Genomic DNA, 26,220 nt, shown 5'->3' with positions numbered 1-26,220 from the left:
GGACACAAACTAACTCCGTTAATCCATGTTCAGTTTTAGATTAAAGACATTGTCAATGACTTCTTTCATGTTGAAATGACTGAAGGAGTCAGAAGGAAAACATGATCTGTCATCCTCTGCCAGGTCTGTGCCCAAAGACAATTGTCTCTTCCAGCTCTCAAAACTACTTGCCAGACCTCATGGCGTAATTTCACTTGTGTATTCTTAAGTGATTTTTGCGGGTTGTAAAACCCACAACCATTACATTTAATTAAGCATAACCAAACTCTGAAAGCATCAGTGGAAATCTGAACAAATTACGATGTTAAATTGCCTTTACACCGGTTTAATGGGATATTTAACTTCATTAAACCCTTTTATATAAATAAGTAGAAGAAAATAGCAGCAATTCCTGTCTTCAGTGTCTCATTTGATGATTAAATGTATATTAAAATTACATTCGTACTACTAGTGTAATATAATAATGCAAATAAAGTTAGAAAAGGATGTCAATTGACACATTTCCTAATATAATGCATAAATAAACAAATCCTCCTGCACAATAAAATTTCAGTTCAAAACAACCAAAAAGACTTTTCAAAATACCTCAAAGTAAAAATTACATGATAGTGACTAAACGTTAGAACATTATAATAATAATAATAATAAAAACATGGCTGGATTGCTCTGTCTGATTGGATTATGACAAAATAAAATAAAATAAAATAAACAATCCAAGATGTTTTAGAATAATATTTGCTTGGTTTGAAATTAAGTTTTTTTATACAGCTTTGCAATAAAAAATGTTTTTTTTTTTTTTTCAATTTAGGTCAAATATTTCCACAGCTTTGAAATTGTTGCCTCCTCATCAAATGAAGAATCTTCTTCTTTGGTTTTAGGTAAATACTTGTGCATGTCTCTGCAAATAAACCTAATTTTAAATAGTTTTTACTTTTTACTGTACTCATCTGATGGTCATATACCCAAAAAACAAAAAAACAAGAGAGGAAACTCATTCATATTCTTTCATTAACATATCAGTAAACAAATAAGATTGTTCAGAAATTGAACTCTGTGTTGGACAATCGGCCTAAATATCTGCAGGATGACTCATTATGACGCATCCATAACAAATTCGCCAATCGATGCCAGCATGCGTGAGATGGCGTGGTGTGTCCTCTTGCTGATGATGACTTAGCCCTGCACTCCAAGCATATTGTGATCAATGCCCACACATTATGGTAATGTAATGCTCCTTTTTCTTTCATGCATTCCTTCTTGAGGCCGTTTGTGTCCTCTGACAGACTCAGCAAAGCAGTTAAAGGAGATTCAAGAGGCCCGCGATTTGGGCAGATCCAGAAAAGTCAAAACGAGCGCACCTCCGCAGGCTCCAGCGCCATGTGATCACACTATTTTCACCATCTGCAAAGGTGTGAAGGCTTTTGACCTTTGTTTGAAGCCCAAAATGCTGGTGACTGGAGGCATGGACAGACTCATACGTCTGTGGCACCCACACTTTCCTGGGTGAGGAACCAGGTTATAGTCGTTGGTATTTTTATGTAGAAATCTACTTTCTGTTTACTTGATTTTCGTTTTTCTTTTCAGGAAACCTACCGGCATTTTGAAAGGTCACTCAGCTCCCATCTTCTTCCTTTGGATCTCCTCAGAGGACAGTCAGATTGTCTCTGTCTCTGTAGACTGCACTGTGAAAGTAACTTCTTTTCTTTTTTTAAATTTAGATCCTGAAGATTCTGACTTTTAATTCATAAATAAACTGAATTACACAATGCAAAACAAATATCAGCCAAAACGATTTACATATTCAGTCAGTCATTATATAAAACTCCCTGCATATAATTCCTCATCTACTTTGCCAAACTCCTACAAACTTGAATTGAAGTTATAGCTGCAAATAGGGAATACTTTTGTAAAGACGTGAGTGACCTTCCATCACTCTTCTCTTGCTCTCATTTCAGATTTGGCACATTCAGGATGAGTGCTGCCTTTTCACAGGAGAATCTAAGGCCAGCAGCATTTATGGAGAAATATCTGCATGCCACTATTCCCCTGCCATGAAATCTCTGTACATTGCTGCAGACAGCATAGCTGTGCTCAAGCTGAAGCCCAGGTCTTTTTTTGTTTCTCTCAGTTCAACTTTTAGCCCCCTGTTCAAGTAGGCAACACATACAATTAATGGTAATACAGACCTTCCCTTGTTGGATTTGACTCTCCACTTCCACTATTCAAATGGACATTTAAGACTTTTACTTAAAGAAAGAGCTTCGCATTAACGTCGCTCATTAATTTAGTTTTGCCTCTCTCCTGTCAGACCACAGCCTCGCCGTCGCTTGACTGAATCACATAATGAACCTGTTTTGTGCTGCTGCTACAGCGAGGAATTCCGCCAAGTCGTGAGCTGTGGTGAGGGCTCAGTGAGTAAATGAGTGCATGGCAGCATGCTGAGCAACTTAACAAAAATAAATAAATAAATAAATAAATAAATAAATAAACGCAATCTGTTTGTTTGTAAAGGGCGATTGATTCTGACTGGTTTGTAGGTGCTGAAGGTTTGGGACTTGGACACTGGGCGCCAGGGGCCTGTTTCAGAAAGGAGGTTAAGTGTAAACTCTGAGTGCATTAACCCTGAAATCAGGGAAACCCTGGGTTTTTCCGTTTCAGAATGGGAGGTTTGTTAAACCAGAGAAAGCAGAGTAAGTCAAACCCGTTTCTGAAAGAGAGGTAACTTCTACTCGGAGTCCGTATCCATGGTTACTTATGCTGTGAACCTAACCTGGTCGGGAGCAGGTTTTATTCTCCAAACTCGAAGTTTCTGCTGGTCCCCTCCCCTTTTTAAAGACGAACGACGTATTTTTCGCTTTAACCTTCATTGCCCACATTTCCGTCACACAGAGACAGTCTAAGTGACAAGAATGGCTTGTCCTTTTTTGGAGGACCCAATAGACGAGGAGGCTGCATTAATTTGTAGAGAATTATATTTACCTCGTACGAGGATTTTGAGAAGACTCGATTTCTTTTTCACTTTTAACTGCTGCCATGTTATTTTAATTCCTGCAGGATTGCATCTACGTGAAAATGAAATCAGGGACATTGAATTAGATTAATGTAACAATTATTTTATGGAAACACAATTTGCTAGCACTGCTTACTTTCTTAATCCCGTATAAACCTATACCACTTGATCAATACAAGGGTAGTGTTGCAGCGTGTGTGTGCTGAGCGGGGTGCGAGCTGCGAGAGACAAGGGGAGGGGTGATTGCAGGTGCAGATGGGGGGGGGGGGGGGTGAGCACGGAGCAGAGGTGTGTGCGTGGTATATATTGTGTGTTCGGAGGACGGAGCACTTAGTTAAATAAAGAGAAGGTGTCATTCCCAGAATAACTGTTTTGGAGTCATTCTTAATCCGCTCTGGAGGTTGAGGGTTTCCAACGGGAAGTGAACCCCGAAGGAGAATTCCCTTCGGCCCTGAAGGAAATCTCCCCTGCGCTTCTGACCACGGTCGGTCGGAAAGACGAGAGAAAAGAAAGGAGAAGCCTTCGCGCAGCGAAAGGTTCAACAGTAGACAAAAGTTCACTTTTAAAAACACAATTGCATGTATTAATATTAAACTGACCAACGTTTGCAAGAGGGGAAGGTTAACAAGAAAGTCCTCTAAACATTACCGACGTTAAAGGCATTTTTCCCCAGATTGGTTCTGTACACTATGCAGCATTTCATGCATTTACACCAGGAAAAACACTTCAAAAGTACTCCTAAATATCACCATTTTTTATTTCACACCGTACGCTATTTAAAAAGTTATTACAGCTAATATTTTATAACAATGATTTAAATGCAAACTTAGGCATTAACTTGAGCAGCTGTGTTTTCCCACGCTAACTGTCTCTGTTTTGCAGATGCAGCGGTGTTGCTTTTCTTCCGGAATATGTGCTCATATTCACTGTAACTCTGCAGCAGCACGTCAAGTTCAGCTGGCGAAAAATATGCAGACCTCTTTTTTTCACGGTTGCCATGGTGACTCGTGATATCTGCGCTCCATTGATAATGGCTTCTTATAGTCGCGGTGCGCACGCTCACCTCCAAATCAGTCCACTCAGAGTTGATTGACCTAACTCGGATCAGCTTCTCTGAAACAGAAAACTCAGAGTTGTTAATCTCCCGATTGACCAACTCAGAGTTCAAGTTCAACCTCAGAGTTGGTCGAACCTCCTTTCTGAAACAGGCCCCAGGTCTTTGAAATTGGAAGTTCACATGGTGCTACCATCACATGCATGACAATGGATGACAAAGGGAGGAGGTAAAGTAGTTTCATAGACGTTGTCATAGGCATTTGAAGGAGTGTGTAGTAGGTTAAATACAGCAGGTATAATTAAAATTAATACCAATTAGGTTTTGTGTTTCTCAAGGTTTGGTGCTGAGGCCATTACAATTTATTCTGTTAATCTATAATATTTGTAAAGTTTCCATTTTGTTAAAAACAAATAAATTTGCAGATGTTTTGTTGTGGAGATAATTTTGGATGCAACTGAAAAAAGAACTAACTAAATTTAAGAGTTGGTTTTATATGAATAAATTAACATAAAACAACAAAAGACATACATGATTAATGATGAAGAAATTGAAATAGTCTTAGAAATAATAACTGATAAAAACTTGAGTTGGAAGAAACACAATTTACATAAATTATAAAACATCTACGTAAATCAATTTACATTTCTCACAAAGTTAGACAGGTTTTAAATAAATCATTACTGTACACTTAGAGTACATTCTTCCATACATGATCTACTGTGTGGGGCTGTTTAGTAAATCCAAAATATTAAAATTTGGAGACTTGCATAAAATTCTAATCATGTCCAAAATCAAAAATAAACAATTACCAAAGAGAATACATTTAAGAGTTAATGTGTATGGTCTGAGAGGATCAAATATGTTTTAACTAAACTAACTGTAAGAATAAATGCTAAACTTCCCTGTACCTTCACAAGAGGGATTTAGACATGGTAACCAATATGTGGGATATGGAACAGGGAAGACATTAAAAATGGTCAATTCATTAAAAAAAAAAGTAATATAAAGGGTATTTTATTTAATTTAAATAAGGGAATCAGCTAAATAAATTGATGTTTTTTGCATCCATAAATGAGTTTTTTCAGTGTATGTTTTTATTTCTTGTACTTCTCTAAGAATACTCTTTTTAAAAATGTAATTTTGATCCTACTTGAAAAGGGCTTGGACTCAAACTTGGACTACGTTTTTAACCGCATCCAAATCCCTAAAGCTTTGCATTTTGCCACTCATTGTTACACTTCTGTTTATGATGTTTTTTTTTTATTTTATTTCATCAGTTTGAAATAAAAAAACAGAAGGAAATATATATGCATGTATATATAGACTTATCACAGGTAGAAGAGATGGATCTTTGAAGATTTGGAATTTCAACAGTGGTCAGTGCCTAAAGACACTAAAGAAAGGTCAGTTCCAAAAGTTTTTCTCTTTATCTCAAAGTAGGAGAAACTTTCAAATTTATTCTTCCCCATAGATGGGAAAAATCGAGCAGTGTGTGACTGCATCCTTGTCAAAGTTCACACAAACTTGTAAGTGTTGAATAGGAGTCTGTGGAATGTCTTTATTGTACAAACCCACTCTAAGCTAATGCAATTTCTGTTTGAAGCTATGTGGTGTCTGTTGGAAGAGACCGAAGGATTGACATTTACCCAGTGAGTACAAAAGAGATTTAAAAAAAACTCCCTCTGCAATTATTTGTACTTTTTCGTCTTATACCGTAACATATCATTTTAGTTTTGTGCATTGTTAGAACCATGTGCCAAGCCTAGTTTTTTCATCACAGTGCCTTGGTAAACTTTAAAGAAATTAAAAACAGAGCAAAACCACATTTAAACATTCTAACTTTTTACTTCTGTTTTTTTTTTCTAAATCTGATTTTTTTTTACAAATGCAATGCCCCCAAAAATAAATGAAACTTATAGTATACTCTGTTCTCCTAATATTTTAATCATCAGGACTTCCCTGAGGACTCCCGTTATGTCCAGAAGCCACGGCCTTCATGGCAGGACGTTCCAGTAAACATTTTACACAATAGTTTTGTTTTCATGTGACATATTCTGACAGAATGGGCTGCACGGTGGAACGGTGGTTAGGGCTCTCACCTCACAGCGAGAAGGGTTCAAACCTCGGCTGGGGACCTTTCTCTGTGGACTTGGGTTTGCTCTGGCTCCCTCCCACAGTCCAAAAACATGCTAATTGGTGTCACTAAATTGCCCTATAAGTGTGTGTGTGGGAGACTGTGTGTGGCCCTGCAACAGACTGGCAACCTGTCAGAGTGCACCATAACTTTGTCCAACAATAGCTTGGTTGGCTCCTCTAACCCCAAAAGGGATTCAGTGGGTTCTGAAAATGGATAAATACCTGAATATTCTGGCAGATTGAGCATATTAAACAGTTGATTTAAAAACATTCTAAAAGATGCACTTAAAGTAACATTTCAATCTAATACTGCAGAGAAAATTACAAATTGCTTCAGGCAATGGCTTCAGCAGTTTCCACATCAAAATCATATTTCATGACAATCTAACTTTTACTTATTAAAACTGTAAATTCTCTGTAAATTGCTCAAAATGCTTATGAAAAATAATAAATGATGATGACAGTTTCAAAAGATGTATACTCATCACTATGGAAAAAAAGCAAACTTTTAGTGTTTATCGGATAGAAGTAATTCACACTGTCATTTTTTTCTTGTTTTATTCCTTGAGGATGAATCACACTTCCAGAGCTGCATAATCCATTTCCAGAAAGTCAGAGAGTGGATGACAGTTCCCTTATCTGATTTTTCCTGTGTAATGTGGTCTAGTTATCTCTGACTGCAGGGCATGTGCTTCTTTGCATGAGCCTCACAGAGGAAACAGAATCCAGTTCTCATTGGAAGAGGTGACTTTCACAGCCCTTAAATCTCTTTTATAACCGCTGATAGCTACAGTCAAACCTGAAGATATCCATCATTACCACAGAAAAAAAATGCCTCACTGTTGCAGAGGGGAAAAAATAAAGCCTTTGATTATCTACAGACAGCTCTCTAAATTCATTTCTCAGAGACATGCAGAATAGAGATCAATGGATTGTTTTCTTTGATTGCCTTTCTGTCTTTTCCTCCAAGCGATCTCATCTCAACCGAGAGTTTTCTGCTGTGCCAGATGGTCAGTGTTGTGTTGCGGGTTATAAAATTTTCAAAACATGACCCAGATGAGTTAATTGTTTCCTTTTGGCAGACATTTAAAAAAGTGCCAGCTGCTATGTTGTGCCACAAACAAGCTCATGTTAGCAGTATTTCATCAAGGTAGTCCCCATGTTAGGTTTAATAAAAACAGTTAATAAATAAAATAAATCTCTTTGCATCAATGTTAGAAGAACAGGAGGAGCGTTTTTTTCATCAGTTGTCATATGATTTGCAACATATTTGAAGATGATTTATGAACCTCCTTCACGTTTTGCCTTAAAGTTTACTTTAATTCATCCGTTATTTAAGTTTGACTGTTGGAGCCGGTTTAGCTCGTGCTGGTTTGCAGCGCCTTCCAACTGTGAAACCAGGGTTCGACTCCGGGCTGCTCCCTATTCCCTTCTCCACTTCTGTGCCGGTCCCAAGCCCGGTTGCTTTGAGAGGGTTGCGTCAGGAAGGGCATCCGGCGTAAAACGTTGCCAAGTTTACCATGCGACTCGTTCGCTGTGGCGACCCCTGATGGGAAAAGCCGAAAGGGAAACAACATTTAAGTTTGACTGTTATTCGCATTTCACTCTTCTACTCCACTTCGTTCAGTCAGAATCATTGCAAGCTGATACATTGCTTCAATATGTTCAGAAAAACTATGAATGCCCACAGATTTACATATTTTGGACTAGCTGTGGCTCCTGAGAGTCATTATTTGCACTCCTAAAACAAAACAGGGTTGTCCATTGTACTTAGCAACTCATTTCCAATTAAAAGCAAGGGTTACTCTGTATCTGCATGACTTATGGGTATTGACAAAAAAAAAAAAAAAGAGAATAAGCTTCCGTCAGGGGTTGCCACGGCGAATCAGCTTTTAACTGGTTAACACAGAACTAGTTCAAGTTGAAATGAGAAGATCTTCATCATGTAGACATGCAATCACCTTCTAAACCCCTTTTGTCCCTTTCGAGGTCAGAGGGCTGCTGGAGCAGTGGCCAGGATAGGCTCTGTTGCAGTCTGTTGTTATTTATAACACACCTACGCACACTCACACCTAGTAACCAATTAACCTAAGAAGTATGTTTTTGAACGGTGGGAGGAAGCCGGTCAAAAACCCACGCATGCACGGAGAGAACATGCATGAGCATGAACTCCACACAGAAACGTCCCCCAATGGTGTTTAGTTGTTTGGTGTTTAGTTGAACCGGGGTCTTCTTTTTGTGACGCAAGAGTGCTAACCACTGCACCACCATGCAAACAATGAATTCAAACAATCTCTACAAAAGATACAAAGCAACAACATTTGTGTCTTTTCAGATAAATGGCCACAAAGACGACATCCTTTGTGTGGCACACTGTCCTCCATCTCTCCTTGCCACCAGCAGCTGCGATGGAGAGATTATTGTATGGAATGCAGTTTCCGGGTGTATTCTCTGTCGCTTTGTTGGTCCTGTTGAACAAAAGCATCACAATGCTGAAGGTAATTTATAAATTCAGCCATGTCAATATAGATTATCACCAGGTTTGGTGTTATTAAAGAACTACATTTGTCTTTTCTTTTGTGTTGTTTTCTAAAACAGATGAAGAATTGGATCTAAGTGTTCCCAGCATGCTTTTCTTGAGTAACCCGAAGTTAGAGCGGCTTTCCTCTCATGAAAGTCTTCTCTCATCTGGAACCCGAGGTTTGTGTCATGAAGTCCTTAAACTAATGTTATCATCCAAAGCTACAACAAAGATTATACATAAAATACATTACATATCAAATTATACATAAAATACAAACAAAATAGGTATTGTTAGAACTTTATAAATATATAAATGGATTTGGATTTATTTTAAACATGTTTAACAAAACACTCGAAACAATACAAACCAATAGAAAATAAAATAAAGAAAGTGCTTCATTAGACTGAACTCAAAAATTATGTTTGAAGAGGGAATAGGCAGAAGCCAATTAAGCCTCTGTCTACAATAATATTTTAGTCCATAATATTCCACGTAATTTTACTTTCTCTTTTTTCAACATTTCACAATACATAATTGGATATTTCTTTAGTTTTCTAATTTCTCAAGGCTATTTCATAGTTTAATTCTGCACACTCGTACTTTGACTTTTCATAATTGCTGGTTGTCTAAAAATACTGCATCGGGAGAACCTTTTTTACTTGAAGGTGTTGTTCTCTCACCATTGCAGAATTGTCAGATAGGTAGCCAGATATTCACACAATGACTGCAGGATCATTTGGCAGGAATGATTGATGGAGCTGGGAATCATCTGCTTGGCAATGACATGAAAATCCAGGCGAGGGGGTGGTCTGTCCCAAAAGGGCTGTAGAACCACCATGGAGAGGTTATGAGATGTCGAGTTTTGCCTTGGTTTTTAAAAAGCGTTATAATTCCAGTGTGTGGCTGAAGATTCGAAAGAGGATGGCTTTTTGATGAAAGTTTACCTCCATCTTTGTGAATGTGGTGAGAAGCTTCTTAGTAATCAAATGAAATCAAGTAAACTGAAAGAGCTCGGATGCTTTGCTTAATGCAGGCGTTTAGATGTCATCAGGTTAGTGTCTGTGAGAGGAGGAAATATGGGACAGTTATTTTGCTTTCTAGAACGAGTTTGAAATGATACAAAATGGGACTGAAACTTAAAAAAAAATACTGGTATCTGTTACTTCATAGTGAAAAAAAGAAGACAAACTGACAGATTCATGTATTCTGGAGAAGAAAAAAATGTTTTCATTTAAGCTCAAAGAAGTTTCCTTAAATTAGCAACCAAACATTTAAATATCGTAAAATACACTTTTTCCTTCTGTATATATTTAACCTGTGAGAACCCACACGGTCAATATGGCTATGTTTTTCAATTTATTTATTTAAAAATGTTTAATTTATATAAATATAAAAAGAATGCAATTTTGATATGTATTCCATCCCCTTCTCTTTTAATCTCTGCTCTTTTAAGGTTATGTGAATCTCTGGAATGTCCTCAGTGGAGGGAAGCTTGTGATCAGCTTCAAAGCTGTGAGATACACTGTTTTATCTCCATCAACTATGCGTTTTACGTGCCTGGCTTTTCCTTTTCAATATAAAAGATGTTGATTATCTCCCTTTTTCCCCCCAGTATTTTAAGATCTTTCAAAGTCTATTTTTTAACGATAATTACTGTGAACTAAAAATTTCACGTCATCCATGAAGTGTATCCTCTGCATAAGCTCATGAGTGAGTTGAGCTCGTAGTTTCAGTGTAATTTTGGACTGAAATTTTCTATAATTTCAATGGTTGTAAAAGATTAGGTGGCTTTAAAGACCATAGTGGAGACATGTGTGGGGTTAAGTAAAAGTGTGTTTTTGTTGCTAAAAAAAATTGTATTTATTTTTGTTGTTGACATTATTTTCTCCTTTTTTTGTACTTTTGCAGAAGATAATAAAGCTGGCCAAATCAGACGAGAACATGCTGCTGTACGCCGCTGACAGAATAGGTTATGTATTTGTTTTCAGCATGAGCAAGTTCGACCTTGATCAAAACTCACCCAGAGGTTAGCCTCACTGTTCTCCTTCTTTAATTGGGTCTGCAGTGAAACAACAAAGAAAGGTTGTTCATAAGGATTTTCTCAAAACGTATCTCGCTGTCTCTTTTTTTTAAATTATTCTTTCAGCTGAGATGTTCTGGCGTGCTCACGCCAGCAAAATAACCAGGTATGTAAAATCCATACTTCATCATCAACCTCTTATTCAGCTTTTCAGGTAGCACTTAATAAGTGACGGGGAAGCAGTCGCAGTCACTTGACGTCTCTTTAAGTTTCAGTGGCACTCTTATAATTCCCATTCTTCTGGGAATAGCTCATTCTTAGTCAGAGCCGTCAGTGGCATCCGCAGCAGCACAACTCGGCTCTGCTGCTGTAAACAAACGGTAGCGAGGAGTCTGTGTGTGGGAAAGTCCTCCACAGACAAGGTGAGACGCTCCTCAGGTTGCGTCTGCCTTCAGCCGTACAGGCAGAGTGGATGATTAAGAGTGTTCTGCCAGAAAATGCCTCCTTCAATGTTTTTTCACGTCTATTTATTCTGGTCCAGCCTGCAGATTGTTGACAGTGATCAAGTGGTGCTTACCTCATCCACCGACCACACTGTACGCCTTTGGAGTGCATACGGAGAGTGTATCGGTAGGTGTCACCATGTAAACTTCAGTTTTCCACTTTTAGACAACACTATGATAATTAACCAAACTTGATCTTAACCTGTAGAAGTAAAAGAGGAGCTGCAGACTCCCTGTGGTTTTGTAAATATGAGGTATTAGGCAGCAATGACAAAATAACATGCGTTCAGCTCCATGAAACACAGTTAAGCCATGAATTCAAGAAAATGTGGCTTTTTTTTAATCTAAAGGGACCTTTGGGCAGCCAGAGATCTGGAACATCCATGTCTCCTCATCCTGGATGCATCCTACTGATCCATATGAAGTTCTGATAGATCCTCTCAGTATGCCAAATCATGGCACGCTGAATGGAAAACCACGTCAACCCAAACCCATCACCCGTGACAAGACTGAGCCTGATAGAGGGGAACTAAAGGTGAGCAGCATTATTTCAAAAATGATTAACTGAGCAGCTTTCTGCCGGCCTCTTTCCTGCCTGAATTAAACTGAACAGAACTTCCTCCGACATCCATCAGTGAGGAAGATTAGGAGGCACGTTTTTACCCAGAGGAACATAAATCCGGTTGAGGCTTGATCATAACCCTTTCAACAGCCCAGACTGCAGCACATGTGCTTTGCCAGCATCACACCAGACTCCTCTTAAAAAGTGACAGATTTATATTTAGTGTCTCCTCCTGCATTTCAGAGTCTGAGATGAAACTGCCGAGCACACAAACACAATCAAATCACTCCACCCTCAAAAGGTATGGAACTACCAAGAAGCACCACCAGAGACCAGACACCCTTCTTGCCGGTATTGATCATTTTATAAGCGAACTGGACTCAGTGGAAAAAGATGAGGCTGCATTGATCAAAATGGAGAAACTGGGCCATTCAAACATCCAGTGACATGCTTGATATGGTTCCCTTGAGTGGACAAGTTTTTGCCTTTCAGGTTGCACCTATTCCACATATGAGACACACAAATATAACGTTCCTAACATATCCTGGAACGTATTTTACATGTATTTTGGGTTTAAGGCTTAAAATTACATGTCGAGTAATTACAACGATGTTTTTATTCTATTTGATTTGACGTAGAATGACACTCAAAACAGAAAAAAATCAATAGCTGTACAGTCATGACGAAATTACACCCTAAAATGCCCCTTTATGAGACAAAACTCGACAATTATGTTGATTTTTCTCAAGAAAGAATCTGTTATTGAAATGTAAAACATTGGAATGTCTATTTTTTCCCTTTTTCTTGCACTTTATTATATAAACAATATTTACAATCAAAATGTTTTAGAGATGACTGTTTTGTTTGGAATACATTTTAGTGTCTTTTCAATATGATCTATTATAAGTTGAATCAATGTATTATTCATAATCTTGTGAAAGAAAGCTTGCATGAATAATAAATGACTTTTTTGTTCTCTTAAAATGTATGAATACAATTGTTTCAAATCTGTGCTCTTGGTTTGATGTTAAGCAGTGGTACAGCCCTTTGAGGGGCCTCACTAAATGGCCAAAGTCTAAAAGAAGAGATACGTTTTAATTAAACGTCAGTGGAAATCATTACGGGCATAAATCATTGGTAACATTATCCTGTTAGCTGCATGTTTCAGGTAACTTTGAAGAAAAATTGCTAAGCTAGGAGTGGCATGGAGCAAAGAAACTACAAAATAAGGTGTTCGCATGTGTTCTGCACAGTCCATCGAATAAATTGTCCCTATGATGCTTTTTTATTTTATTTTTTTTTTTTTCTGGGCTAACCATTTACAGAAACAATATCCATGGAGATACTGAAAATGGGCAATTCCTCATCTTTCATGCCCCCCTCCAAACGCATACTCATGCACAAATAAACTCTCTGGGCTTCTCCTGATGAAAAAGTATGGGGGTGTTTCCAAACAGAAATCGCCTCAAGGGAGGCTCCATGGTTGCTTTTTTTACTTTGGCATATTACAGTAATGTCCACCTCCGTGCTCTAATTTCAAATCTGACTCCACACACCTGCACTGAGATCTGAATACGATCTGAATTATTCAGAGGGCCGCTGCACAAACACCCACAGGCAAAAGGAGATAAAGGTCAGCTTGAAATTGGTAAACGGAAATATCAACCTGTTCATGTAGTGATTTAGATATACTGAAACTTTAGTCTGCATATTAAACAAAATGCTGTATTTCCAATCAAGCTTAGTTGGTTAGGCATGCACTCCAAGGAAATTGTGTTTTTGGTGTTTTTAATATGTTTTGTGGCATTTTTGTAAAGATGGAGGACACATATTCAATTTTCAATTCAATTTAATTTGTATAGCCCAAATTCACAAGAACAGTCGTCTTAATGGGCTGGATATATAAAGAAATTTAAACTCGAAATTACATTTCTGAATATTTCTTTATTTCAATCGTGAATCAGGGACAGACAAAAAACATGGCTTTTGAATTATTTGTGATTCTAGAAAATAGAATGGCCCTGCTCTGCTCCATTCTGATACATCCACTTGATCCATCTACGTTTTTGATAATGTTGCACCATTAATGTTAGATCAGGGCTGTGAGGGGTCGTAAGAGAGTGTAAACAAAGAGCTCTCAGTCATGGGTGATGGAAAGAGGACGTGGGCTTGCTCTGTGCCAACGGTCCTGCCCAAAACTAAGAAACAAAAGGCTAATGAACTACTGCCGCTCTGCAGAAACGATGTTGTAGAAAATGACACAAGTTTTTTGAATGTGTCTAAAAATAATCAATTAAAAGACCACTGGGTTTTAAATATCTCTTATAAACAAGAAAATGGCTGCTGAAATCTAAATGAATTGAACAGTTTCTGGTGGGAGCAGTCAGAAACCAAACTGAATGTGATTGTCCACAATGAGCTTTTTACTGCAGAGAAAAAAAAGCTAGTGTTTTGATTTTTTTTTCGTTCCATTTGGCTTTTAGGGTTTGCAGTCACAAGGCTGGTCTGATCAAAGCCTATGTGGCCTTCTTACGATGGAATTGCAGCTTCTGTAATGACAAGAAAGCAAAAAGATAAAACAATTTTTTTTTCAAATAAAATATAGAGGGCTCACGCTGCTGCTCATTTGTTGGTTCAGTACATTTCCCTTCACATCTCCATACATAATAACAAGGACAAAGTAATAGATGGTAATTACTAGTTATGCATTTGAAAGGTAAAAGCATCCGGGCTGTTAGATAAACTCATACGTTGGCATGCGTTGGATCAGAGCATGTTCTCCTCAAACATGCTGCTTTGATAAAAATAGCTAATCATTTTCTTTTTTCTTTTTACTGCTCTTGAGAAAAAGAAAAATAGTTTAGAACTGGTTTAGAATGAACTGAATGTAAAAGCCCAATTCACCAACAGCTTTCGGTTATTTTGCCTGGTTGTTTATTTACAGCTGGAAATAAATGGTGCAATTTGTTTGCTTTGATGATGAAAATGATAAAGGGGGAAGCTGCTCTAATTACACAAGTTGGAATTTACACACAAGGGAAAAGAGACGGTTTTCAATGAGTCATGCCTGCAGCGTTTTGAGAGGTGTCTTATGCAGTAAAATATACATTTGGAATTGGCTTTTTTCGGGACCCTAACTGTCAGAAAGTTAAAAAATATTTTTCTTTAGTTAAGTAAGCTTAAAAATAACACGTAGTTATCAGACATTTATTTTACTTTTATTCAAATTAATTCAATTAAGTAGGTGTAACTTTGGTGCTGCTGTTAGATCGGCACCGCAAGGAATTGTGGGATACCATTCCCTTTGCATGTCTGGACGGATTTGGGTTTAAGTGTGGGTTTTTGACCAAATGAGTTTAGTTTTTTAGGTTTTTTACTGTCTATTGTCTACTTTTTTGTCCTGTTAAGTTTAATTCTTTCTGCACCATGAGTGAGAGAGACAGAAAGGGAGATGAGTTTATTTACCACCCTTACTGCTCATTAACTTCATGTTATAGTCAGTGAAATGATAAATAACATATTGTTTCTTATTGCAAAGCCATGTTGTATCATATATGTTATTGTTATAAAACTGAGTATCCTTTGTGCTATCCTAGGCAGTTTAACGTTGGGAGTTGGGTCATTTAGACCCACTAGACAGTGTGCTGAACTTTTTTTCTTCAATGATTTGTGATCTTCACTGTAATCCATGGATTACATGAAATCTTTCCACCTTTATCCACCTTTTTAATGGTAGGAATAAAACGTATATGTAAAGGTGGGGTCATCTAAGATAGCAGAAGGGTTATATCTGCAGGCTCAAACTTAGACATATGAGAGTTCAAGAAGTACAATTAATTAAGATGAAAAAACATTTAATTGAATTGGAGTAAAATGGCATTTAGTTAGATAAATATCTAAATTTCACTTGTGAAAAAATATTTGGTTACCAATTGAATTGATTCTTTAAGTTGGCTCATTAATATATGTATATATATTTATATATAATGCATGTGCACGTCACAATGAAAATAAGATCAGAAACTCTTGCGTTTACTTTGTCCGTTCTTTTTCTCCAAACAGACACTTTCTATTGCTGATGCCGCCATATTACTTTCTTGACAGTCATATAATCCTCATAGGCCGTCATTTAAATCTCAGACTCAGTCTCACTTGAGCATAGCGCTCTGTTTTTCTTTTTTCTCCACTTGTTTCCATGGCGACTCCGGAAATCTGCGATCCATTGAGAATGCCTTTTTGTACTTGCCGTGCACGCGCTTTAACCCAGGGTTAAGTCGAGCGTAATTACGCTAACTCATATCTGGTCTTTTGGAACCGACATACCCAGAGTACCGGTAAGCAAGTTCAGGTGGATTTCAGCCAGAGTTCAGGGTTAAAGTCAGGGTAGTTTAAACATGGTTTCTGGAATACCTCCCTGATCTTCTGTTTCCTGACCTCATTTTGTCTTAGTTGCCTGCCTGCCCCGACTCTCTCCTGGATCCTGACTAACCCAGTCTCTTCTCTGAGGCTGCTTGTTTTTTTTTTTACCTCTGCCTGCCTGACCCTGATTTAGTTTTGTGGACTTTTAGCTGGGCTAATCAACCTGCTGCACTTGGAAACAGTCGTCTGCCTCCTTTGTGACACAAACAACGCATCAGTGGGTTTTAGACTGGGAACTGTTGGGGGAAAAAGTGTTGGTATTGATTCTGACCTTTGCTATTATAATATTTAGACTTGAGTGACAGGAAAAACAAGATTCACCACAAACTCATTAAAGCAGAAAACTATCATGAGCTATCAGTACTGTTACTTTTTAACAGCTGCTTTTTGTCTACTGAGAAATCTCCCTTCATGTGCGTGCTTGTGTGTAAGGCTCTTCAATTTACATTTAAAAGAAAAACTCATTTTCAGTTAAACTAAAACCTGTTGATGTGTCTTTTTTTTTTTTTTGCAGAAAACCAAGAACTGAAAAATAAACCCAGCAAGGAAATCCCAGAAATCTGCAGTTCCTCCATTGGCCACTTGAGGCTTGGACACAAGCCATCCAGATAGTTACAACTAAAACTCATTTTGTTGTTTAAATTACAGCTATAATCGTTCATTAGGTGACAAGAAAATGGTGCCCCAAAAAATTAACTGAAAATGTAGCATGGCAGTATAACCATCACTACAATACTGAATTTTTAAAAACTGTTTTTGAAAACATCTGTAACTTTAATTTAAAATAAGATTTTAAAAATGCATTTTGGTTGACATTTGTGTGCCACAGAAACTTTATTTAGACACCAACTTTCTTCTTATTTAATATGTTTAATTTTTTATGTGACAACTCATGCAACAAATTTGGGACTGAAGGTAGACTCTGAAGGTAGACTCCACAAACAAATCAGGTTTGAAACGATGATCCAAACTTTTATTACCACAGAGAAGTATTACTGTAATTCCCTATAAATGGGGCTTATTACCTCGGCCATTGGTCAAAATGCGGCTGCACATCTCTTAACTAGAAAGTGGAATTAAGATCACATCTCCCCTATTTTAGCCTCATTACATTGGTCGTCTGTTCATTTCGGCACAGATTTGGAAATTATTTTATTTGTTTCTTGTATTTGGCATGTAAGACACAGTAAAGAAGTTCCTTAATCTCACCACATTTTAATTTATTCTGCTTGATTAAATGTTTGTGATGCGTTTTGTCTTAACAATGTAACTTTGTTAGCATTTCTTTGCACACTCACTCGTTTTTATGCCTCTCTGCCACTGCAAAGCACTTTGGGTCTCTGTGGACATTTCAAGTGCTTTATAAGTAAAGTTTATTATTTTGTTAAAACTTAGACCTACTAACCCCAACAGAAATTTCAGCAGGCCAAACGTTGGCAATGCTGGTTAATGCCAAAAGGTACAAAAGAATAAAACAACAAACTAACAAATATCAAATAGAAAATCAAATGAGCAGACCACTTATTTAGTAATATCTTCTAAAAAGATAATTCAAGTAATTGTAAGTGCTCACAAACACGCACAGAAAAAGCATGTTTTAGAGATTGCATTGACTTCTTCAGTCAGAAATCCTATTTGACTAAAGATTTCAAGATTTAAGGAAAATAACTTGAAAATCCTAATTTAATATACGTTTACCTGCATCAAAGATGAATTTGAACGTCCTATGCAGTGCTTTAGTCTGAAAAATGCAGAAACTTCATATCTTAGTGAACCGCTTTTTTTAATAAAACGTGGGTGAAACAGGGGGCTCGGTCATTGTCGAGGTTGGCTGTTTTTAGATGCTGTCAGCAGAACTAGCAGAAAAAAATAAATTGCAAGGCATTGTTCACGTGCAAGCACCATCTGTGAAGCTGTGCTGAAGTTGCACAGTTGTAGGCATAAGTAATTATAATTGGTGGCAAACAGAATCCTTACAATTCTTTTTCTTTTTTTTTGCCAAAGCAACATTATATTATACATTTATCTCAGAGGTATATTTGTGTTTGTGAGCCACGAGGTGTTATCCGAACAACAGGAATAGAAGTTTAAGAAGTGAGCAGGATGGACAGGATCATCACGGAACAGCTCAAATAACATGTTCTGCACACATACCAGATTGAAATGTGGTGCAGACAAGGACCGCTGAAAACATCAGTCAAAGGACGCAAAGGTTGAAGCTGCCAGGAAGGAGGTCACCGGGAAGAACAAATAGGCGTTCGTGGAGGTAATGAAGGAGGATTCGAGGACAGTTGGTGTGAGTAAGGAGGACAGAGGATATGGTTGAATGGATGACGAGGATTTGCTGCTGGCCCTTAATCCTCAATAATTATCAGTAATGTAGGAATGACACCAGGAGTAACATTTTTATTCAGAATTTAGTACGAATATTCCAACTGAATTTTGGCCATGAAATATTTGGTTTAAATAAACAAAAAAACAAGACGCATAATCCTGACACACCTTGGAAGAAATCCTTTGACATTATCGTTTATTGGAGCTTTGCCTATTTTTTCAGACTTTGAATATAGTTTTGATCTTGTTTTTGCTTTGTTTGGGGATTTATACCTCTTAATTTGGTCTATACATTTTTTATTTTGTTATGGAACATTAAAAAAAGTGTTTAATCTTTGTTTTTGTGATTTTTGCAATAAAAAAATAAAATTTACTACTCAAAATGGAGTTTTCAGAACAATCGTGGATTGACCCGGAATGAGTGGAAGAAAATAAAAATCAAAGTCAAAGTAACTTTACTGTCAATCTCTACAATGTTTCCACATACATAGATATTGAAATTCCATTTAAAGATGGGTGGATTATGAGAATAATGGGGAGATTGTTCTGTCTAGTTTGGTGTTTCAGTGTCAGATCATTTGTCACCTTTTTGCTTCTCCATGGGCTTTGTCATGTTAAAGATTGTTTATTAAATGTTTAAGTTTCTGCCACCAAGCCTGATCCCCTGCATACTATTAGAGCAAATTGTAAAGTGGTAAAACACTCAAAAACAAAACAAAGCAGACTAATAAGGATTGAAGACCCACTCCGATGAAGTTGTGTTTTTTTGTTTGATGGACTGTAAGACAGTGGGAGAGCACAAAGGGATGGCGGAACGTGGAGGCGGGATTATTCTGCATCAACGGTCCCACCCACAACTAAGAGGCAAATTTCTTTTTTTTTTTTTTTTTTTTTTTTTTTTTTTTTTTTAACTTGTCCTGTCCAACAGCTAGGCAAACAGATGAGAGCTGAGGGCCTCTTGTGTTGGACATATTTTATTTTAACAAGAGGGGTTATTCATCTTCAGACAAACCAAAGGTATGTCTGAATAAACCCCTTTTGTAATTGAGGCCAAAATTTATTAATTTCAATCATGTTTGAAAATCTTTGGTGTTGGACCGGACGGAAAAGGAAAGAGGGGAAGAAGAGAGAGGGACGTTAGAGAGAAGGGGGGGTAGGAGGGTGATAATAGGAGGAGAAGGGGGGTAAGACCATGAAGCAGCATAGAGCAGACAGGTTTACTGGTTGTTTATCGTTACGGTACGGTTCAAATGTAGTACAAAAAGGGCGGGGCCTGTTCACACACACTCAAATATTATCAACACACCTGCTAGCCGCAAAAATGTCCACATGTCAACATGCACACAAAACAGATAGTGTTCACGAACGCATACCTATGCCTTTAAACCAACTAGTGTGAAATCTTTCATTCATTCAATCATGCAAACTATTAGTGCAAAGGTGAGCTAACACCTGTGCTCAGGTGAGTGTTTATGTTCTTCTAAAATGGATGGTGGAATGTGAAAAGAAGGAGGAGGAGCGCCCAGCCACCCCCACACCCATACCCCCGCCGAAGAGGCAAATTTCTAATGAACTACTGCCACTCTGCAGACCCTGTCAAAGAAATCAACTGTTTTTGTTTTATTTTATTTATGTATATTTTGGCTAAAAACGGGGTAATCACTACTAAAAGACCTCTTACTGGGAACACTTTTAAAATAGATGATCATAGTGGGACTTTAAGGAAGCAGCCAAAGAGAAATCTTTGAGGGTAATAGTTTTTTCTATGACCCGTAACACGTGTGTTTGTAGTCGTATTTGTTATGCTAATTTTCCCTGGACCTATGAACAGTTTTCTTTCCTGAATTCATCCCACCAGCAGAGGGCGCCCCTGTGCCTTCTACATAAGCAGGGGATGCCTTCCTCCACAGCTCAAATCCCCACTCCCCGTTTTCAGAGAAACTGTGATGAGGACTAACCCAGCTTTTTTCTGCCTTCCACACTCTCAGAAAAGCTAATGCAACTCGAGCAACCTCCACCGTCAGCACAAGTGTCGGGACTCCCTCAGGATGCTGTCCAAGTGCCCGCACCGCGCACACAGAGAAGTGTCGGGCTGTGTGCTCGTCCTCTTCCGTAAGTGCAAACACTTTACTTTCTGATTTCTCACGTCAGCCAGGTTGCTTCGCGCGCGGCAATGTGTTTGGCAAAACGTTGGAGGCTTTGTTTGCAAACTAGCGGAAAAGCCGCCTCAAGCTCAAGCTGCAAGACAAGAGGACCGGAACGCGTTTTCGGAAAGTGTTGGAAGTGCGGAGCCGTGATCCGCCACAACTTCCCGACGAGTTTCCAGGCGATTCCGCTCCTTTAACGTCGAACCGGCATGACGGTGGAGACCACGGCTTATCCAGTGGATTGCCCTGAACCCGTCTCACGTCTGTTTGTTTTTGAAATCCGTCCTGTTTTGTTGGCACCGCGCGCCTCTTCCGGACACATGGACCCGGCGTTGGCACGAGCCAGAGCCGCGCACAGATGAGATCCTCCTGCACTTCATCCCTCTGCTCAGTTAATTATATATAAATATATATAGTTGACATTTATAGTATGATGAAGTTCTGATCAATGGAATACTTGAATTGGCACAAGATTGCACAAATCTCATCAACAAAAAAAATATTGCTTGGCCTTTGTAATCAGCCAACAATTATGTATATTAAAATGCTGGTTTAATCTCTACCACCCCCTCCCCCCCCCCCAAAAAAAGAGATGTTTTCTATTAATTGTTGAATTTGCATTAAATTAACGTTTTTACCCCAAAGTTTTTTCACTTTCATATTCTATTTTATTTATTTATTTATTTTTTGGGGGGGGGGGGGGGTGCTGCAGAGAAAAACGGTTTACTAAAGGTATGTCATGTATGTCATTGTTTTGGTGTTTTCAACAGGTTCTTGTTGTATATTTGTATTTTTTTTTCATGATGGAGGACTCCTATTTAAAGAAATTTAAGATTAAAAATGCGTTCTTGATCATTTCTTTATTCACATCGCTGTGAATCAGGGGCAGACAAAGAAAAAAAGGCCATTGAAAAAAGCTTCCAAGTGCGACTTACTTCTACGTTCAGCCTCAAGCTCCCTGCCCTGCTCCATTCTGATGGATTCACTTGTAGACAAATAGATCCACATTCGTCTTTGTTTTCCTCACCTGAGCTGGCATTTGGATCAAAACTATGGCTGTGTGCTCTGCATTTCTGTTGCATCCTTGATGTTAGGTTGTGGTTGTAAGGGGTTGTAAGCTAGAGCACATAAACAGATGGATGATGGGGAAGGAGGCGAGCTTACCATGCACCAACAGTCCCACACACAACTCTGAGGCGAATTTCTGATGAACTCCTGCCGCTCTGTAGAAACTACATCCTAGAAAACAACACAGGTTTTTTTGACTTTGGCTAAAAATGGCATAATCCTGATTAAAATACCACTGGGAACGCTTGTAGAATAGATTAAAAGATGATTAGAGTGGGACTTTTAGATAAATGCTGTGCGCAAGAGTTTTTAGCCACATGCAGACTGACTTAAAAACGACTTAAAAACAAAGCTATTACGCATACGAAAAAGAAAAAGACTCCATGTTTAAAACAGTAAGAAATGACTCCTGGTCACACTGATTTATCATTAATTCAATTTGACTAAGGATAATTGGTTTCAAACCTACAATTAGCCACACTTGCATTTCTCTGCCGTCTTTTTTTCTGCTCGATTTTTCCGCATGTCATGCAAAAGCCCACTACCTTTGAGGTTTGTTTCAGCTTGCTGGGCATGCAGCCTGTCGCATGCTATCAATCAAAAATTACCTTTTCCTATTTGGTAATATGCAAAGAAACGGATGTTCAGGACTGCAGGAGGATGACGTTGTTGACTTAAGCTTGTCAAAATAGAGAATTGGTACACAGGAGTTCTCCAGAAATACATTTCAGCTTGGGCAGTGTGTAAAAATAAAGCTGAGGCTCTGCTGCAATCGACCCATTGCACAAACACAGACCGTGTGTGGAACCGAGCCAAGCACGTTTAGCCGGCCGTCACTCTCTGACAAGGTTGTGTCTGCTCCCTTCTCTGTCGTAAAGCTAAAATCGCAGGAAGGCCAAGGTTTGGGGGGTGGCCAGTTCTGTGTCATCAAGGGGACACTTCCTTTATTTTTTTTAATGGGGTTGTCCATTAATTTTCAACTTGGTGTCATTGCAATTGTGTTTTACACTATCTCACAGTTTAGATGGGCGGAAAGTATGAGGCTTTTGCGCTCAGAGTTAACGTCGGGCTGCTGTGGAAGTAGCTTAAAGTCTAGTTGTTTTTGAAGGTTTAATAGAAGACGGCTGTTCAGAATATTGACTTATTATTGTCAATAAAGATTTTGAAGCTTTTAATCTATTGATGTTCAGTGGAAACAAATCTGACTTTCAGGGATGCAGCAAGATTTTTGGGGCGCTCAGGGCAAAAATATAACTAAACCAAATCTAGGAAACGCCCATCCTAACCCCCTGCTCAAGCCAAAGCAGGTCAAAAAAGTGAGTCCCATCAAATGTGATCGACATTATAGGCACGTCTCACAAACGACTCGCTGCAGCCCTTAAATGAGTTAAAAGTTTGATATTTCCAGCAGCTCTGTGTCAACTTGCTCAGCGACATCTTCAGAAAAACAGGAAGCAAGCTCCAAATGCCAAAATAAACTTTTTCAAAATAAAGTTTTCCAAAAACAAGATGTGTTTGCTCTGCACAAACAGTCTTTTGACAACTCAGAGGGGAATTTCTTAGGAAATACTGTGCTAGAAAACAACGCAGTTTAAAAAAAAAAAAGAGTTATTTGCCTAAAAATGACATTATCGTAATTAAAAGACCACTGGGAACACTTTTTAGAACGTTTAAAAAAATGATTGGAGTAGGACTTCAAAGGGCAGACATGACCTCAGCTCCTACCAATCAGCTGCATGGTGACAGCCCCTCCACTTCACCTGTTCCACCTATCAGCCGATCAAGTCGCTGAAAAAGAAATCAGAACCAACAACAAAGAACACAACCAAAAGGCAGCTACACTTGACAACACAAAACACTCATTTTTAGTAAGGAATAAAGTTATCGATACACAGATGCAGTAGTTCAGTCGCCTTTTGTGTGAAATTATGCTTTTAAAGAGACTTAAATGACCTGATGCTGCAAGGTTTTCACTGGAAATTCATTATAACACGAAAACCCTTTTATTTTTCCTTCTTAAGTACCTTAATCAAAAAAGGTGCTTTAGAGTACTTCTGAGCATCTTTTTATTTGTTGGCACAAAATAAATCTAGCCTTTCTTCATACTCTCTGCAGTTCTCACTCCCCTGCATAAAATCCAGCTACAGCTTCAAAGGATGTAATTAAAAAAAAAAAAAAGCTAATCCTCCACAGTTGCACTGCTCAACTGCAGGTTGCATATCTGTCACACTGTAGCCCAGCTATCTAGTGTAGTGGCAAATAAATCTGACTCTTGCTTGTAGGAAAACCTGTAAAGTTATCACACTATGAAAGGTTATATGTAATAGTTTACAATAATACTTCACGAAATAAACATCAGTTATGTCATGCAGCTGTAATAAACAATGAGCTTTTGTTCCCTATCTTTAGTCTCACTTTATGGTAAAAAAAAAAAAAAAACATCAACGATATTTTTTCATAAAAAAGAAACAAAACTTGAATAAAGAAGAAATTGGGCTTTACGCTTGTATTAACCCTTTCATGCTTGAATGTATTTCCAATTACCGTATTTTTCGTACTATAAGTCATTCTGGAGTATAATTGGCAGCATGCAAAAAATGCATAAAAATAAAGATTTTTATAAACTACACTGGAGTACAAGTCGCACTTTTGGGAGAAATTTATTTAACAAAATACATGAAAAAGAATGGACATTTCACCTTAAAAGGTAAATCCTATAAATAGGATAGATAACAAAAATCTGAATATGCTTATGCTTGAGGCTTATTTAGCTTCATGAAACATGGGAGGAATCTAGTATATTAGTGAAAAATTATTCACTGAAGCATTAAGAAGATGCTAACAAGTCAACAAAGCTCTTTATATCACTTTAAAACATTACATTTGTTGAATTCTTCATCCTTTGAGTCACTTCGGGACACTTCCGCTAAGCCCGGCATTAGACTGCTGCACACCTACAGTGCCCTTTAGTGGTTGTTGCAATTTTTTAAAAGAAAAAGTCGCATATAAGTCGCACCCCAGCCAACGCTGCAATAAAGCGACCTAAGCTCAAGTATGTGGAGCCCTGCCTTAAAGGCTACGGTGTGAATTGGCGACATATGGTGTGAACGGGTTAACAGTTAATACAGTGTTGGCTTATTGTATCATCCCTCTTAAGGTACTCTAAAGAGGCGAACCATCTTCAGTAAAAATAGGAACAGACAGAAGAGTAGGGATCAAGACGATGTAGAAAAAAAAGAAAAATAATTTTTTTTTTTTAAATATAAAAACATAATACTAATGTGTATTCTATAAACACAAAAAGTATTTGTTTAACAAAAGTGTTTTGTAAAAAAGTAAACTTGGTGTCCTTGACCCTACCTTCTACCTTTTCATTTGTAGAATGGATGTAATTTTTTGTCCACCCTTTATAAAGTGAACAAGGAAGACCACTCATTTGTCTTCTCTTAGTATTTTGGACTCTAGCGCACTCCTGAGCATGTATTACTTAAACTCAAGCTGCTTTAATGTTGCCATGTGCTTATTGAAGGTAGCGCATTACAGCTTTCTGTTTTGTCTTGTTGCCTCAAAGCACTTTCATGTAGTATCTGCCTCTCCTCTTCATGCTGCTTCTTAAAAGCTGAAAAAAAGGCAGGTAGGTGTATTATTGACCACATGTTGAATGAGCAAAACATTACTTGATTAAAAAAAGATTTAGGGCTGTTTGGAAAAGCTTCTCTGTGTACTGCACAAACTACAAACCAACTATGAACACTTTGGCTGGGCCTTGATTTCTCCTGAGACGGCCATTCCAGCTTAATTCCCTCCTGTTGTCGTGAGCGTGGCGTTTCTGTCCCGGATAATTGCACGGGACGTCTGCTTTTGTAGCGCCGACTCTGAGGAATTGGCCGAGTTGCTAAAAAGCATTTAAAAAAAAAAAAGAAGCCACTCAGATTTTTCATTATTCAAAGTGATTCCCAGAGTTTTCTAAAATAGAAGCAAGTTCCTCTCTGCACGGCTCAGTTGAAAGCATGGTTGCTAACAACAGACCTGATTATGCAGGATGAAGAGGGGATGATACGACGGTGCTCCCATCAGCACTCCTGACTATTCAGCTAGTTATTCCCCTTCTGCCTTTCTGGGTTGAGCCATGAAAAGATAAGTACGAGCAGATGTAGCAGAATGTAGCATGAACGCTGTTTTTGGGGAAGGAAGACCTGCTTCTTGGCGAATGCTACATTTTTAAATTGGACTGGAATGCCACATTGTGCAGTAATCATTCTGCTTGACACAGACATTTGTTTTATGTTTTATTTTGGAGTAGGAATCTCACGAGCCTGTGTGATAATAACTGGATTGACCAAATCACTTTTTTTTTTTTTAGCAAATCAAAAACTCCTCAGTTCTTTAGCATACTTTTGCTTAAATATTTAGGGAGACCATTTATATTTTTAATGCTAT

The 26,220-nt window shown here is 38.1% G+C and overlaps 3 protein-coding genes across 5 annotated transcripts in view; all 3 read left to right on the top strand.

Annotated features, from left to right (window-relative positions):
• Window positions 1-1,170: 1,170 nt before the first annotated feature.
• LOC105355389 (WD repeat-containing protein on Y chromosome-like) lies at window positions 1,171-2,555 on the top strand. The gene is made up of 3 exons (XM_023961708.1): window positions 1,171-1,503; window positions 1,585-1,690; window positions 1,956-2,555. The coding sequence occupies exons 1-3, from the start codon at window positions 1,445-1,447 to the stop codon at window positions 2,154-2,156; spliced, it is 366 nt and encodes a 121-aa protein (XP_023817476.1). The 5' UTR covers window positions 1,171-1,444; the 3' UTR covers window positions 2,157-2,555.
• A 7,571-nt stretch (window positions 2,556-10,126) lies between these two features.
• LOC105355458 (WD repeat-containing protein 64-like) lies at window positions 10,127-18,093 on the top strand. Of its 2 annotated transcripts, none has more exons than XM_023962045.1 (4): window positions 10,127-10,913; window positions 11,289-11,377; window positions 11,601-11,785; window positions 16,746-18,093. In XM_023962045.1, the coding sequence occupies exons 1-4, from the start codon at window positions 10,879-10,881 to the stop codon at window positions 16,758-16,760; spliced, it is 324 nt and encodes a 107-aa protein (XP_023817813.1). In that variant the 5' UTR covers window positions 10,127-10,878; the 3' UTR covers window positions 16,761-18,093. The 2 variants fall into 2 exon arrangements, with proteins under 2 accessions (XP_023817813.1, XP_023817814.1); XM_023962046.1 differs by lacking the exon at window positions 16,746-18,093 and adding an exon at window positions 12,056-12,750.
• A 2,359-nt stretch (window positions 18,094-20,452) lies between these two features.
• LOC101156344 (beta-1,3-glucosyltransferase) overlaps window positions 20,453-26,220 on the top strand; it is a 79,393-nt gene continuing 73,625 nt past the window's right edge. Inside the window, exon 1 of one of the 2 annotated variants that reach the window (XM_020708133.2) lies at window positions 20,453-20,677. In XM_020708133.2, the coding sequence (XP_020563792.1) occupies window positions 20,614-20,677 (64 nt within the window). In that variant the 5' untranslated portion in view covers window positions 20,453-20,613. The remainder of the gene's footprint in view (window positions 20,678-26,220) is intronic. The other variant, XM_004075301.4, reaches the window with a different exon arrangement.

Source organism: Oryzias latipes, chromosome 13 (assembly GCF_002234675.1).
Source record: "Oryzias latipes chromosome 13, ASM223467v1".
Classification (NCBI taxonomy): Eukaryota; Metazoa; Chordata; class Actinopteri; order Beloniformes; family Adrianichthyidae; genus Oryzias; species Oryzias latipes.
This window is presented reverse-complemented; position numbering and strand designations above follow the sequence as displayed.